General features: G+C 39.8%; 5 protein-coding genes across 5 annotated transcripts; 2 read left to right on the forward strand and 3 right to left on the reverse strand. All coding sequences in view use genetic code 12, as the record gives it.

The window, feature by feature from the left end:
* Positions 1-1,031: 1,031 nt before the first annotated feature.
* On the reverse strand, positions 1,032-3,554 carry MYO12 (Myosin class V heavy chain; the record flags this gene model as incomplete). Its single annotated transcript, XM_001387844.1, has 2 exons — positions 1,032-3,353; positions 3,438-3,554. The coding sequence occupies 2 exons, from the start codon at positions 3,552-3,554 to the stop codon at positions 1,032-1,034; spliced, it is 2,439 nt and encodes an 812-aa protein (XP_001387881.2).
* Positions 3,555-6,385: 2,831 nt separating this feature from the next.
* On the forward strand, positions 6,386-7,123 carry MRL1 (Cation-independent mannose-6-phosphate receptor CI-MPR; the record flags this gene model as incomplete). The annotated part of the gene is made up of 1 exon (XM_001387429.1): positions 6,386-7,123. The coding sequence occupies one exon, from the start codon at positions 6,386-6,388 to the stop codon at positions 7,121-7,123; it is 738 nt and encodes a 245-aa protein (XP_001387466.2).
* Positions 7,124-7,282: 159 nt separating this feature from the next.
* On the reverse strand, positions 7,283-10,282 carry SEC21 (coatomer gamma non-clathrin coat protein involved in transport between ER and Golgi; the record flags this gene model as incomplete). The annotated part of the gene is made up of 1 exon (XM_001387845.1): positions 7,283-10,282. One exon carries the CDS (start codon positions 10,280-10,282, stop codon positions 7,475-7,477), a length of 2,808 nt encoding a protein of 935 aa, XP_001387882.2.
* Positions 10,283-10,698: 416 nt separating this feature from the next.
* On the forward strand, positions 10,699-10,947 carry GON5 (putative mitochondrial 54S ribosomal protein RTC6; the record flags this gene model as incomplete). Its single annotated transcript, XM_001387430.1, has 1 exon — positions 10,699-10,947. One exon carries the CDS (start codon positions 10,699-10,701, stop codon positions 10,945-10,947), a length of 249 nt encoding a protein of 82 aa, XP_001387467.1.
* Positions 10,948-11,218: 271 nt separating this feature from the next.
* Positions 11,219-13,937, reverse strand: PICST_80108 (predicted protein). The gene is made up of 5 exons (XM_001387846.1): positions 13,294-13,937; positions 12,717-12,939; positions 12,460-12,665; positions 12,025-12,363; positions 11,219-12,003 (listed from the first exon to the last, which is right to left on the reverse strand). The coding sequence occupies exons 1-5, from the start codon at positions 13,898-13,900 to the stop codon at positions 11,342-11,344; spliced, it is 2,037 nt and encodes a 678-aa protein (XP_001387883.2). The 5' UTR covers positions 13,901-13,937; the 3' UTR covers positions 11,219-11,341.
* Positions 13,938-15,842: the final 1,905 nt, after the last annotated feature.

A 15,842-nucleotide genomic window follows, 5' to 3' on the forward strand; every position in this document is an offset into this window, starting at 1 on the left:
TTTCAAGGATAAAGATAAACCTACATCAATGGAACATACTAAACTGAATCTGATGCAATTAATTATCGTCTATAATCGAATGCCTTAATTGAGAAATCAAATGCACTTTTTGATATTGTAGGTGAACTACATTATGCAAAAAGATTTATGTCTGAATGTTGCACTTGTCAATCCCAATCCGGAAATTTCTTTCAGGACATATAAGATTTATAAGGGTCCACCTTGTGGGAAATGCACAATTTCTCCTGGAAAGGATGTATTCAATGACAACATTCCACACACATTTTAAATGGGAGATTTGTTCGTCAACCTGTCATTAATACTAGCAAAGAAAAGCAAACAACAATAAAGAAATTACATTTCACATTTCATTTCCTTAAGAAGCACATTAGTTTCAGAGTTTCAGATATTGACTAATTCGTTGAATAGAATTCTGGATTACAAAGATAGAATTAATACATTTTATCACAGACGTGATTGACTTGCGATAGAAATTAGTAATACTCTCAAAAAATTTTGTTTTTCAAACTACTACTCTGCTTTTCTTACAATTTCAATATATAGATTACTCTAATAGAAATCTAGCTGAAAGACTTAGTTAATTTCACCTTATCATCTGCTAAATAAGTTCTATCTTTGGGCTTCGTCTATTTTTTTTTATGAGAAGCTTTTTTGGACAACGCAAAAAATAATGTGTACCTGCATTGCCGAAATGTTGCTCAAACCATAAACGAGTTAGCAAATGAATGTCCCACATTGAAAAATTGAAAGATAACAATCTACACCAATAAACAGCAATTATAACGAAGAAACCTAAAAATAGACTCTCCTATCTATAGAATTCCATAATTTCTTGGTATTTCATAATCTAATAAAATAGCATTTTCAAAACTAGAGAAAGTACCCTTTATACTCCTTAATTAGATACAAACTATCCTTATTGGGTTAGTAATATTGTTACATTCTTGAAACTACATACCGCGAATCGAAAGAGCAATGTCAATAACTTGATTCTATGTCTATATATTGCACTACCAAGGATTGTCTTCAAAATTCTCAAGTTTGTCTTCCCCTCCCCAATTCTTGTGGGCCAAAGAATTCGGCATTTGAACTTGCTTGAAAAGCTCATCCCCCTTGAAGTCTTCAATTCTTCCAATATTTTTATTGGATTCTTCGAATTCATTGTCCTCGGGTTCATCACCTTCATCTTCATCGCCGTTTTGTTCGTCATAATCGTAGGTTTCATTGAAATTAGCCTTCTTGTTCTCCGTAAGAATATCGTCCAAATCATCAACAATCGCTATTGGCAACGAAGGCTGATACAACTTAGCTCTCAATACTCTAACTCCACCCAAACCTGAACCATAAGTATTAATCCCTTCCGTGAAGTTAGGCAAAGCAACGTCGAAAACGTAGTTTGGGTTTATATATATGTATATCTCTTTCGACAAAAATGTACTTTGTGTCATGTAATGTAAGTAGCTTCTTTCAATTTGTGCAGAGCCCTGTTCGTTTATTAAGGATTTGACAAAGTTGGTCAACTTCCTGGGAATCTTGGGCTCATCCACTTCGTATTTGTACAATTTGTACATCACCTTATGCAATTGATAATAATTCAACGAGTCGAATTGGTTAATGGTGTTGATCAAACTTTCGTCGTCAACCAACAGAGACATGCATTGCAACCATTGCAATAATTCGATTGTTGGCCGCAATTGCGTTTTACCCACTGAATACAATGAGTTGTAGTAGAAAGCCAAGAAGTGAGGGTTTGAAATAGAATCACTATTTGTTTTGTCTACTTTTAAAAGGTTATTCAACTGAACTTCTGCGGGAACCAATTTTTCAATACCTCCGATATTCTCAGGTTTGCTAAGTTTGAGATTATGCGAACGCAACCAATCTTCAATTGAAGATATGTTAAGTCTGATCTGGATAGCCTTCGATCTAGTACAGAACTTAGATTGACTGATAATCTTGTTGAATATGATGCAATTGGAATAGTAAAATACTTGAGAGAATGCTTGCATGCGGAACAAGTTGTCAACCTTGTGGATCCTAAGAACATAATCTAAGGCACCAAGGACTTGGACGTATCTAATAGGTGAAGGTTTCATGAGTTCATTTTGAGATGGAGGATACAACATATCAAAGATATCGTCGTATGTACTTGGGTGCTTTTTGTTCTTCTTGAATAAATTCCAGTCTTTGGCATATAACACGTTCGACACGTCTACCAAGCTGGTGAAGTCTAATAAACATTCGTCAACCAAAGGAGTCAAACGAGAATTGATTGAAAATGAGAGAGTAGCGATTAAGGACTGTACCATGTTAATCAACTCTTGCAAGAACTTTGGATACTTGGAGTATATTTCACTTTTGATGAAATAGTAATGCAAATATTGAATAGAAGAGAGCCAATAACTCAACAAGACTATATCACCAGCCCCGCCTATATTTGTGCCATTTTCTTGGAGAGCCATATTGAAAGCTCCAGATTTGGTATTGGTGACCGCCCTGAGTCTAGCGATAAAGCTTTCAAAGAAGAATTCACTCAAGGATGCACTTTCTACTTTCAAAGCAGAATATCTCACCAACTGGAAAACTATTGCTGCTGGAATCTTGGAATCGTGTTGTAGATGCAAGTTTTTGATTCTGATGTCAAAGATATAGTTCAACAACGAAGGAATATCGCTATCCGAAAACTTGATATATTGCTCGGGCAACAAGGTTTCGTAGTCGAATTCACGAAGAAGAACCAAAGCCGAGTCTGCAGCTAGCACAGTTTCGTCTTCTTCATCCAAGACATGGTCATTTTCTTCTTCTTGGTCTGGAACGTAGCCCGAAATTGTTTGTAGCTTCAACTTTTCTGCCAATTCGTCCTCAGGCTCATCATAGGAAAAGTTGCTGTCGTGGAAATAGTCTTCTTCATTATCGTTTTGTGTCGTATCCAAGAGGTTATGCAATTTGAAGTAGTTGTACATTTCTAAGTTCTCGTGGTTCACGAGAGCTATAGCATTTTTGCCATCGTCCTTTGGGGAATTGGATGGATCAGCCTGGTGGTTCAAAAGCAACTTGGCCATATCCAATTGGTTGAAATATACAGCCCACATGAGTGGAGTGTAATTGACAATAGTGTCAGGCAAATCTGGATCGGCATCATGGTGAGCCAAGAGAGTTTCGGCTACGGCGTAATTGTTGAAACAAATAGCGTAGATTAGTGCCGTAACTCCATTGTCATCACTGGGGTACCTGTAATTAACCAACTCAGGTTTGGCTCGTGTCATGCTTTCCAAAGTTACAAGATCACCATCACAAGAGGCAATCAAGAGCTCTATCAATGGCTTGTTCAGCTGGGCAAATTGAGCACCCGCGGCCGAAAGCTGGCTGACATTTTCCGTGGTGATTCCAGCAGAAAGAAGACTCGATTCAGAAACTTGGAGAGCCTTCTTGGCTGCTAGGATTTTCGTCAAGAGTGGGTCGGAGTAATTGAGTACAGTGGAAAGATTGGATCCGGCTATCGCCAGTGTGGCAGAGTTGACCCACGCATCCATTAGGCTTGCTGTGATTGGTTTGAAGTCTCGAAGAAGATACGTGTGTGTGATATTCTGGAGGAGAACGGAAGTTTTCAATGATAGCTAGTTCTGTGGATCGGCTTATTTGAGATTCGAGGTTGGTTATGTAAGTGCGGATGTGTGTGTTACGTAATCATTCTTTATAGATCTTAGAAGCATAGATATAAGAGATAGAGACAGACAGACAGAAATAGAAAAAAGTGGTAACAATACAAAAGGAAAAGGCATCGGGGAAGGCACACCAGAACAAAGTAGCAGAAACTGATTCATGTTCCTCTTCTTCCATTTCCTTATGTTACTGTACTCTCCATATATCCTAAGTGTCACGTGAACAACTACCCACTTTTCTGGCCCGATTGTTTCAGAGTCGCAGGACCAAATAGGGTCCAGAATCTGTCAATCGAAAAGCTTATCACCTTATCTAAGCTGAATTCTAGATCAAGCAGTTTTTTGTATCGCTCAAGAAAGTGGCAGCCATCTGAAGTTAGAGAAGATCGGAGAAATGCTGCAATTTACGTGTGATTGGACTAGGGAGGGAAGCTAGACTACGTGAAAAGCCCATTATCTCAGAATCAACGCCGAGCGCAGCTAGAGGTTCCAATGGTAGAAGTATAGATTCTATATTTTATATTTTATATTACTCTAAGCTCGTAATAGGACATTCCAATTCTGTGACCGAGCCTTGGCTTTGAGAGTTACAGCAACAATCTACTCCTTTCTTCATAGCTTCAAGTTGACTATATGAAATCGGTAACTATACGGAAGAACTAGTGCTATTTAGCATACTCATGAGTTGGTCGAGTTTCGTTACCATCTCCTCAAAAGGCTCCAACTTCTTCGACACTTGACTTAATTCATCTATATTATACTTTGTAATAATAACACAGATTATGCATATGGCCATCATAGGGGGGATCATAAAGATCACCAATCTTGATCGCTTCCTTTCAATTTCAAACTCTTTGGGATACCCCTGAACCGACATATTTGTAGTAGGTCAAAGTACGTGTGAACTGAAGAGATTAACAAATTTTTGGCTTAATCGCATGGATATATCCATGAATTTGTATCACTAGCTTTGAATTTATTGTCAATCTCCTTGAAAACAGAGAAAGAACACTTCAAGAGAAGGAGTAGGGTAAAGCATACATTTTGTCAGCCTGTAATCAGTAGTGTCTTCTCTAAAACCGGGGATTATTTAAAACTGATTACCTTCGTACAGGAGCAAGATTTGAACTAAATCTACCTGCTTTCTGTGTAGCGGATGGACTTCTGATAAGGAACAAATTCGATTCAGGTGACTAATTGAAAAATTGCAACTCCCGAGGCTAGAAAAGGAAAAGCCACTCAAAAAGCTTAGATAACAGTAGCACTTGTAGATATGAATGCTGAATCTTATATGCTGAATGTAACTGAGCTTCCAATTGGGTGCATCTGTTCGTTTGAATCCAGTGGATTGGGCTCTTCTAACTATAAGACTTGACAAGCAAATTGTAGGAGACGAAGAGATACAGCTGAAAACTCTGAGTATCTGCCACTGTGGATCTGCCTTGACTGATATGATCAGATCTGTCTAGACAGTGTAGTTCATGGAGAAATTTACTCTAAGGCACATGGAGAAGTTGGTGCCCTCGTAAAGATAACAGGAATCGTGCACTGTGTTCAACTAATGACTGCCAGAAACAGAAAAGAACATTTACTTGTTTTTTACAAACTATCCTAGGCTAGACTATGCTATATAGCTAAGAATAGAACCAATCTTTCACGTTTCTGCGGTACTGAACGATTATAAGTCGTTAGATCACCACATTCGAGTCCAATATTGCACAGGCTGCAATCTTAACCACCACGTGATAATGTAGTTTAAAGCCACTACTGACTTCCATTCTGATCAACACCATATAATGAAACTTCACGGATATCCAATTGACAAGCATCCCACCCCAGAAATCACACCGTTTCATGTCTCTTCCGTTTCGCAACCAAGACATGTGCTGATGTCAGCACGTCCCAATGGGGGAAAATGCTTTGTACACTACCTGCACCTCAGAGTCCACCAAGAGAAAAAAGACCACTCCAGTCTGTCATTTCATTTAAGCCATTTTTTGTCGTTACTTTCTTTTGTTGATTTTGTTTTGTTTCTTGCTAGTCACTCTCATTCTTTGTATTGTCGTATCTCGTATCTCGCTACTTGCTGCAGCTGCTTCGCGTCGTCCACGTCGTTGTATTTTAATTGTCGCATTCTCACAGTGAATCACTCAATTTAATCGCATAGAACACTCCATAGAATAGTAACGTTTGCTTTCTTCCCTTTCCGACTCATCCGTGATTATACCAAGATAACAACCTGATTCAACCCCTGTCAATACTAGTATCTTACTCAACTTATCAAGTTCTTGTTAAACGTCCATCTTGCGTGGAATTAGTGTCAAAATTTCACTCTAGTCAATCATTTCTATACTGTCAAATCTGAATTTCAATCTCAATTGCAATTCTCGAATACCATTTGGTCCGCTCATTTATTCTTTCTGTTGGTGACTTCCACGTCATTCTCATATCTCAATTGAAAATCCTTCATCGTGTCAGTCTTAGAACGCTCAGATATGCCCAAGATCATCAGACGGGTCCTCGGTCCCTTGGCCTTGCTTTCGATGATAGTGTTCTTGCTCATAGTTTCTACACAGAGTTCAAATGACTTGTATTCCAGTAGTACCAAAATGATCGATTCCATAACCAGATTCTCTCTAATGGGAACGGTAGATCAACACCCCAAAGCTCAACAGGTCCAGATCCAAAAGCCTTCTGATCCTATGGCGGATAAACAAAATGAACTCGAACAACTGCTAGTCAATGAACAACAGGCAAAATTGGAACAGAAGGAAAGAGAAAAAATCGAAAAGGAAAAACAGGAGGAATTGGACCCCTGTACCGTATTCAATCCTGTTAACAAAGGTTTTATCAACTTACAAAGCTTATCGTCGTTGGGCAACGAAGGAAAGCCACTTGCATGGAATACCAGAGGATGGGACAGTGGTAAAAACTATACTATTGGTATCTGCTCCAATCCTTTCAAAAAGATGCACAGCGACGAAGAGATTCAGGATATTGGCTCTGTAAATGCTACCAATATTGGTGCTTTCTATATCGACTCTAAGACTAATAAGTTTGTCTCAATGGGAGAATACTCTACGACACCTAAGTTCAGAGGACGAAAATTGACGCTAACATATGAAAACGGAGCTTATTGTGACAACTTGATTGACGGTACATCTGGCCAAAGATTGCGTAAGTCAACTATAATCACATTTACTTGTGATAGAGAGTTAATGACTAAAGCCCAGATCTCGTTTGTTGGTTCTCCAAACGATTGTAACTATCTTTTTGAAGTGAGATCACATCATGCATGTCCTACTGCGGCTAAGGAGAACAATATGGCAGCTATCTGGATCTTTTTATTCATCCTCTTGGCTGCATTGTTCGTGTACTTCTCAGGTGGGTTATTGTACAGACAGATGAAGCAAGTTAAGCAGACACCCAAGGGTCTTTGAACCATTCTAAGATCATATAGTAGAACTATCTCATCTCATTGGCATATGCATATCAATTTACTTCTCTTATTGCACATACATAAATAGCGACTATTGTACCTAATAAATTTCTTAGAATCTACACCTCGCTATCTACTTATGCAATACAATCTAGTATTACTATAATTATAGGCTATTCTCGTAAAATAGCACAACCGCATTTCAATATCAACTATACCAGCCTAATATTCCAATTTCCTTTAGTAGTATCAACTACTTGAGTGTCTACAGTTTCAATTTCTCTATACATGGCTTTTGATTCGTACACAAAGAAAAGAAAAATGTAAAACTGAAGAAACTAAATTTACAAGTTCAGTATGCTCCGTTGGCTACAGCAGTGCTGAAATTGTCTGTTTCTGCTCTCACTTCAAGCTTAGCAACAACCTTACCGCCAGTCAAAGCCAATCTGATCAACACACCAACTTTTCCGCCCCAAACGTCTTTACCAAACAACTTCAACACATGAGAATTGGTGTCACTTGGAACATAGTCAGATCCATCTAATGGCAACAAATTCAAGCTGCTTCTCAAGCTGCTGACAGCATTCTCTAAAGAGTTGACTCCAGAGATCGTAACAACCGAGCTCTCGTGGTGTGGCAACTGATCGTAGGCTGCACTGAAATTTGAGTTGTACAAAGGTGCAAGGAAGTCTCCTGGCAATACTTCCAAGTCTTCGATGCCGAATTCTTCCGTGTATCCTTCATCGGCTTCATCGACATTGCCTTCATCGTCAATGATTTCTCTGTTTATAAAGTTTATGGTGTTGCCAAAGGCCGCAAGCAAATCTTCGTCTTCTATACTTGGGGTACTAAACGAGATGTAAACTGTACCGGTTTGTTCTGGCTTCAATTCAGCCAATGGAATAATGAAGTCTTCTTCGTATAACTCGTTATCGGGAACGGCAATAACAGAAAAGTCTTGTATAAGGGATCGAGGTAAAGTGTTGGTGACGTCGTATTGCAACACCAACTTTTGCGATTCGATGAAGAAGTGCTTGACTACAGTGACTACAACTTCGTTTTCCTTGTCGGTCAAGTACTTTGGAGTAAGGGTCGACTTGGACAATTTGCCGTAGTCGGCGAACTCTGGAACCTGAGACAATTCCTGTGCGTATTCTTGTTGCTTCAACAAGTCGTTGGCCAAATTGTCTGAACCAGATCTGTCGTCTTCGGTCTTGGAACCCTTGACGTTGTCGTTAGATTCACTGGCGTCAGCATTGGAAGACTCCAACTTATTGATCTTCTTGTTGTACTCGATAGACTTCAACTCTTCACTGCTGAGAAGTGGAACTTCATTGATGTCAAATGAAGAAGCGAAATCAGTCTCGTTCAAGTAATGAGTTAATTTGCTTTCCAAAGCAGCTAAATCGTACTTGGATCCGGAAACAATCAACTTCTTATGGTCACTGTTGATGAACTTCAATGACAAGGCTGTTCTGTCTCTAACTTCATCGTCTACATCGTTCAAACATCTGCTCAACAAGATCTTGATGTTCTTAGAAACGTCACCACCACAAACAGCAGCGAACTTGGCCAAAGAAATGACAGCAGACGATCTCACAATGGAGTTTTCCAAAACCAATCTGTTGTAAATGTGTCTAATGTAGTAAGAAGGATTGGATGTGTTTGGACCTTCGTCTCCTAACAAGTGCAAAATACGAACCGACAACTCGGTGAACTCACAATCTTCAATGAATTCACACAAGTTCATCAATATCAACTGTTTGGCACTGGCTTCAGGCAAGAACTTGATCAAGTCGAACAAGGCATCTACAATACTTGTCTTCAACTGAAGCGAACCGTCGTCTCTCAACAAATCGGTCAAAAATGCAACCAACTTCTTGTGCTTCGAGGGGAACTTTAATGCTAAGTTTTCAATTGCTTCAATGATCACGATCTTGAAGTCTTCCGTAATCTCGTCCATCAACGAGGTCATCTTGGAGATCAATCTGTCTACGTTTTCACCTCCGGCACCAGAGTCAATGGTACCTGCTCCCATAGTTTTCAACAATGTGGTGATGGCCAAGGTGGAAATTGATCTGTTGGAGTCGTTGATCAAGCCTTCCAACTCGATGTTGACGACAATGATCTTTTCTGGATGTTTAGCAGAGATCTTGTTGATCAATCTGATGGCAGCGAACCTAGTAGCCGTTCTAGGTACACCCAACAACTTCTGCAATGTGGTGACAATTGACATGAATTGGTCGTCCTTGATCAAGTGTTGTAAGTTGATCAATGTCTTACAGGCTTCCAACTCTACCATGTCTGACTTATGCTTCAACAAGCCAGACAAGATGGGGTACAAGTGGGTAATGAGAGATTCGTCATCAATCAAAATCTTGTTGATATATCTGATCAATTGGATGATCGACAACGAGTTCTTTAAAGACGAACCCTCAGACAACGTTGTGATTAACTTCATAAGAGCCATCTTGTCGTGGTTTTTCAAATGGTACAACAAGCCCAAGGCATGGTATTGGTACATGTAAGAAGTCGCTGGCAAGTTGGAGGTAGAGCTACCATAGTACTCATGCAACTGGAACTGGTCTTTGGGAAACTGTTTGTAGCTCTGGATTGTCTCCAACGTCTCGTTGGTGAATCTCTTGACCACCTCTTTAGCATTGGGCAACATGTTGTACGATGAAATAAGGGCAGCTGTTGACACAATAGGGTTCTTGTCCACAATGGCGTTCTTGAACAATCTTTCGGCCGAAAACACTGTTGTAGCATCCAACACTTTGGCCAATGTTCTGATGGCATTGGGCTTGTAGACAACATCTCCCTCTTGAATATCCTTCATAATGGAAGACGTGACCATCAAGATGTCGTCTGACAGCGACAGCAACTCCTTGATAGTCAAGTAAACCAATTGTCTCAACGACGAGTCCTTGTGCTGGAATAACTTTGAGATGGAGAAAAACAAAGTGGTAGACTCCAGTGGTGGGAACTCTTCACCATGATAAATGAGCCTTAACAATTTGGCTAGGAGTTGACGACATTTTTTCGTCTTCACTGGTGTTGCATTGAACTGTTGGAGACATTCTTGGAACACGGCCATCTTGTCAGGCAAGCCCGACAGCGACAGGTACGCATCCTTGTTCTTGTAAGAGACAGTAGACATGCCGTGATGAAGTTGTGGAAAAAGAGTGTGAATTTTAGTGTTGATCTACGTGTTTGATTTTTCTCACTGTTATGGTTCGTCGAGCGTGCTTATGTCAGCAAAAAGAGATATGGGAGCCAAATGGTTAATAGAGTTTTTGAATTTGGGGGAGAGCCGTAGAGTTAGAATGGTATAACAACATGTTTTCTAATTAGATATAATAGGAACAAATAAGCTGATTAGATATATATATTCACTTTCTAGTGTGCTTCCGTGGACTATTCTAGTCATATACTATTAGATTTGGTTAATATTCCATAGCACATGACCCGTATCACGTTCCCAATAATTTTTCATTCTGCATTCTTCAATTTTTACTCTCTTTCTGATTCTCTGATTCAACAACATTATCTCGTCGTCTTCAGATCCACAACGCCATGTTCGCTTTCACTTCTATAATAAGAAAGCAGATTGTCGCACCAGCTGCGGTTAACCTTTTCAGAGCTACTCCAACGGTGGCTGCTCCACTTTCGGGTGCCGCCCCAGCTTCTCTCGGTTTCTATAGAGGCTTCAAGGTCAGAACCTCCGTCAAGAAGTTCTGCAAGGACTGCTACATGGTCAGAAGAAGAGGAAGAGTGTATGTCTACTGCAAGTCAAATGGCAAGCACAAGCAGAGACAAGGATAGTTTCATTTGAAATTCAATCATTGTTTTCATTTTACTATCTTCAGCTTCTTCAACTCCATCTTAGTTACCAGCCTCATCATTCCCATAGTGACATTGCTGTTCCAACGTCCTTTTGTAGATTAGTCTAGACCCTGTACATATCCCTTGAATACATTCGAATGTTAATAGCCAAAGTCTATTTCAAATATGATACTGTAGTATTTCTTCTTGTGAAATATACCCCAGTGTTGCTTCTTTTCGTACCATAGTATCACTACTTTCACCTTCCGTCTTCCATTTCCGATCTTTTATTTAACCTATATATATGACAATATATACCCTGAACGAAAGAGATGCATAATTAGATTTGTGTATGTTTTGAGCAGATGTCTACTCTATAGATACCCAAGTCATATCAGGCGATATTGACCAGCTGCTCACTGCCACGACGGATCTGCGAGCTGGGTATAGAACTCTGTGATGAAGCATTAGTGCCTCCCTGTCCAGCAAGTTTGACTGCTCTTGTAGTCGGAGTCTGTTGAGACCGCATGTTCCCAAACTGGGACTGGTTCTGATTGTAGGAACTAACTCTTGGGTTCATTGGCCTCTGTGAAGGCACTTGTTGGCTGGGAATCATATGCTGGTTGTTCTGTAAAGGAGCATTTCTCATGGAATTGGCTGCAGTTGACAGCGACGATATAATCGCGTCCTGCCATAAGCGATTTAGCATAATGCCAATATCCTTTTCCTTCTCCTGATACAAGGGAGAGAACTCTTTGAAGGTGTTACTATTACTACTGTGAGTTACAGACAACGACAGTGACGATGCATTGACCGCTTTTTTTGTATTCTTCAACACCTTGATTTCCCTATTAGGAAATGTTTTCTCAAGTCGATTCAAACACTCACCTATAGGATTCAAGTGTCTCCGAACATTCAAGTATTCACGATTCAACCGCTCAAACTCTGTTCTCGACTGGATTGAATTTTGGTGGCTGCTCTGGACCATATGCAATAGCCCATTAACATTCGTCAATGAGCCATACGAATCTACGGAACCCCCCTGATGTGGAACCACTTGGTTGTTGGCCAAACTACTGCTACCTCCAGCTGCACCAGCAGCATTAGTGTTGCTAAGGTTAGAACCTGTGCCCACAGGAGTCAAAGGCGACTGTTGTTGCTGGTAAATGTCTCTCATGTTGACCTGACTCTGATTGCCATTATAGTTATGTGCGAACATAAGGTTGTTCAACGAGAGATTGGAAAAATTAGACAACTGACTAGGATCCAAGTTGGTGACATCCATCAAAGAATTTTCTCTCTGTAACCATAATCTCTGCTGTGTTCTTGTTTCTATGTTGTGGGCACTGTGCAGTTCTGCTGAAGATGGTGTAGATGTACTATTATTAGTCAAGAAGTTAGAGAAGTTGTTCACGCCTGTATTTACTGGATGAGTTGGTTGCTGGATCTGGTTTTGTTGTTGATGAATATGATGCTGTTGCTGTTCTTTTTGCTGTTGTTGCTGGTTATGACTGTACAGTTGTTTCTTAGTATTCAAATACTGATTGTTTGTTCTCTGCAAGTTGTTGAAGATGGTCTGGTTAGGCTGATACGAGTTGTTTTGGACAACATTCCTGTTTGTGGTAACTGGCTCTGCCAAGTGGCTCTCTATTGGATTCGCACGGAATGAGATGCCGCTAATCGTCTCCGAATGATTGGACTCAATAGAGGACTCAGTTCTACCCTTATGTGAGTCTCCATTGTTGACATTGATGTTCCCGGTAGTGTACACATCAGCTCCAAGCATTTTCTGGTGCAAGTGGTGGTTGGCATTTTTGGGATCGATCTTCTTGGTTAGTCCTGTCGATTGCGAAAGTAAAAGTGAACCCCCATACAAGTTGTTGGTGGTCAAGTCATCTGTCGAACTACGAGCAGAACTGAGCTCGCGCTTCAATTGATCCACAGGGCCCTTGCTGTGATTGCGGCCATTTCTACTGTTGTCTCTGCTGTCTTCTCTGTCTTCTCCAGTTGAAGGACTTGGTGAATGTAACTCTGTTTGGCTCATGCTGAAACGAACTGAGTCATCTCCGTCATGACGACTGCTTCGATTTTCGTTTTCAATTCCACGTTCATTTTGATTTTCACTTTCTTTACGGTTTCCGTTTTTATAGTCCTCGTTAGCGTTTTCTACAGTCTCCACTTCTGGAAGTTCAGCATTCACAAGCTTCGGCAAGTCGTCTGGAACATTGTTAATCTGCTCAATCAAAGAAACAGCATTCTCCACTACAGAGGTGGCATTGATGTTCTGTAGAAACTGACTCGACCGTAGCTGTGGATCAACGTTGGAACGGCCTCTTCTGTCGGAACCAGAACTGAACGTTCTATCGTCATCAGCATTATCATTACTACTATTACTTTTATTGGAGTTATCAATTTCTTCATTATTATCATCATTCAAATCCTCGTACTCCTCGTTGTTTGCATCGTCTTCGTTCAACTTCAAGATTGCCCTTCCCTTTCTACTGGTAGTTTTAATGCCATGAAGTGGTGCTACGGTTGTGGCATTGAGCATCTTCAACGAGCCAGTCGATTTGTTGGAACGAATCAGCTGGTTGGAAACAGTCTTTGTCAACGGCTGCAATCCCAGTATTTTTGTGAACGAACGATTATTTCTCTTCAAAGCCCCAGTGCTTCTGGTCTTGATGAGGACATCTGAAGACTTGGACCGATTCATTGAAGGACGAGCACCGGTATGTTTGGCCAGTGTCAGCAAACTCGTCACAAGCTTGTTGTGGGACATCAGCCGGTTGTGAACCTTTAGCTTGGAATTGCCGTGATACTGTTTTTTGTTGGAATTGGAAGGTACAAAAGATGGAGTTGCAGAGCCACTGGTAGGGCCACCGGATCGTCCGCGGCCGGGCTCCGGCTGCTGTTGCGTGGACGTCGCCCCGGCAGATGCGGCATTGGTGTACATGGCAGTTGGGAACGCCGGAGCTGCTATATTTGCTTGTAAAAACGAAAGAGTTGTGAAGAACTTCAAGAAAGTATGACATATTGTTTTACTATGGCACATAAATTGAATGGACTAGAAGGCGGGAGTATCACGTGATTCGCGAACTAGTGCGATTCTATGGTTTGGAGTTTTTCATTTTTCAGCTCGAGAGTGTGCGCATTAAATTTAAATGTTAGCTATGACTAAAACTTGATTATGCCTAACTACTATTCTCTATTATTTAGTGTCAACTAAGCCAATCGACACATACACAGAGAATCCATTAAATAACATTCAGTCCACCTGTGCAATTCCCATTTGTGAAGTTCCATCCCTTAGCATGGACTTTTTGTGATTTCGAGGGAACTTCTTTAAGCAAATAGATCTCGGATATGCGTAGTGAAATGTAAGTAAAGCTAACATAATGTCTAATCTGTACAATATTACTCTCAATAAAATAGAATATACTAAAATCAGCGAACATCTGAGTTGCTATAAATCGGTTTATGACGACAACTTGTTAATTTTGTGAAACACATCTGGGTTGGGCACTTTGATTGATATTTTAGTCAATATTTGCAATTAATGCCTTGATTCAGTCATTATCCACTGTCAAGGATTTTACAATAACTGTAAGATAGGATATTACATTGCACATTGTAGCCATTTGAACTTAATATTGATTATTAAATAGTTAAAGAGATTGGGATATTGCCGGGCTGGATTGCAGTTGTTTGAATTGAACAAACGCAATGAACCACATCGACAATTTCTTAATCTCTGGCAGTAAAATTGCATAACTGACGAACGTTTCTCTTTTTTTCTCTTTCTTGAATTTGTTTTAAACAAATTTCGGCAGAAGTTCCCCAATAAAGATATTACATTTGAATATAGAACTGACAACTCTTTTTTATCTATTTATTTGTTTGTTATCTCAGATTTTGGAACTTTTGCCTATCTAAACTATTAATGTCGGTTATGCAGGTACATATTATTTTTTGTCAAACAAAAAAGCACCGCACAAATTGCAACCGTCGAAAAATCCTAGAGACAAGTGATTCAATTTGCTAGGATCATGTCAACAATAGTAACAAAGATTAAATCCAAGAAAAAAAAATGCATTATACAGTGTTTTCGTGGAGTACGAATGCAGAAATCCAATTACAGAATGAAAACTCCCAAGTATATCTTCAGAAATGAGTTCTTTCTGACTTTTGTTGGTGCGTTCAAACAACAAACTGTAGTCATAGATTCTCTAGCTCATTCAAGAAAAGAGTATTTAAGATTTTCGAAATCTCTTCCAGAGTTCCAGGCAGCACACTTAAAAACACATGCCATGGTCGTTATTGAGAGAGACTAGTAAATTGCTTCTTCTCTATATACTTCTTGCGTTTCTTCTTCTCTGGATTTACTACTCATTATACCACCACTTCAAGGTAAGCTGAACCAATATATACTATGTTTGCAAAAAGCTCGACTTTTCCAAGAGTGCTGTTAATAGCATGAATGTCAGAATCAACCTTATTGAAACTTTGGTCTGAAGTCCAATCAGCACTAATAGAGATACTAGTTGTGAGAATTTTTTAAAGACTGCAGCACAACGCAAATTTACAAATATCGGAATATTTAGAAGGTGAAAATCTTCACAGACATGCACAATCAAATAAATAGTTCCAATCTCTTTGGCAGGTACTTCAACTAGTTAGGAATTCCAAAAGTACTTCATATGTATAGTAAGAGTCGGATATCCTCATATTAGGACTAGTCTAACCATCCCTCAGATACTCGGAATGTAATTATTCAGATATTGGATCTTGAAGCTTTCAGGTTAAGATCATTTATGTTATAATATAATGAGGGCAAGAAGTTCGATTTGATGTTCAAGGAGATGGGTCCATCATAGTATGTACCGTCCGACTCCATG

The sequence above is a fragment of the Scheffersomyces stipitis genome, chromosome 1 (assembly GCF_000209165.1).
Source record: "Scheffersomyces stipitis CBS 6054 chromosome 1, whole genome shotgun sequence".
In the NCBI taxonomy this organism is placed as follows: domain Eukaryota; kingdom Fungi; phylum Ascomycota; class Pichiomycetes; order Serinales; family Debaryomycetaceae; genus Scheffersomyces; species Scheffersomyces stipitis.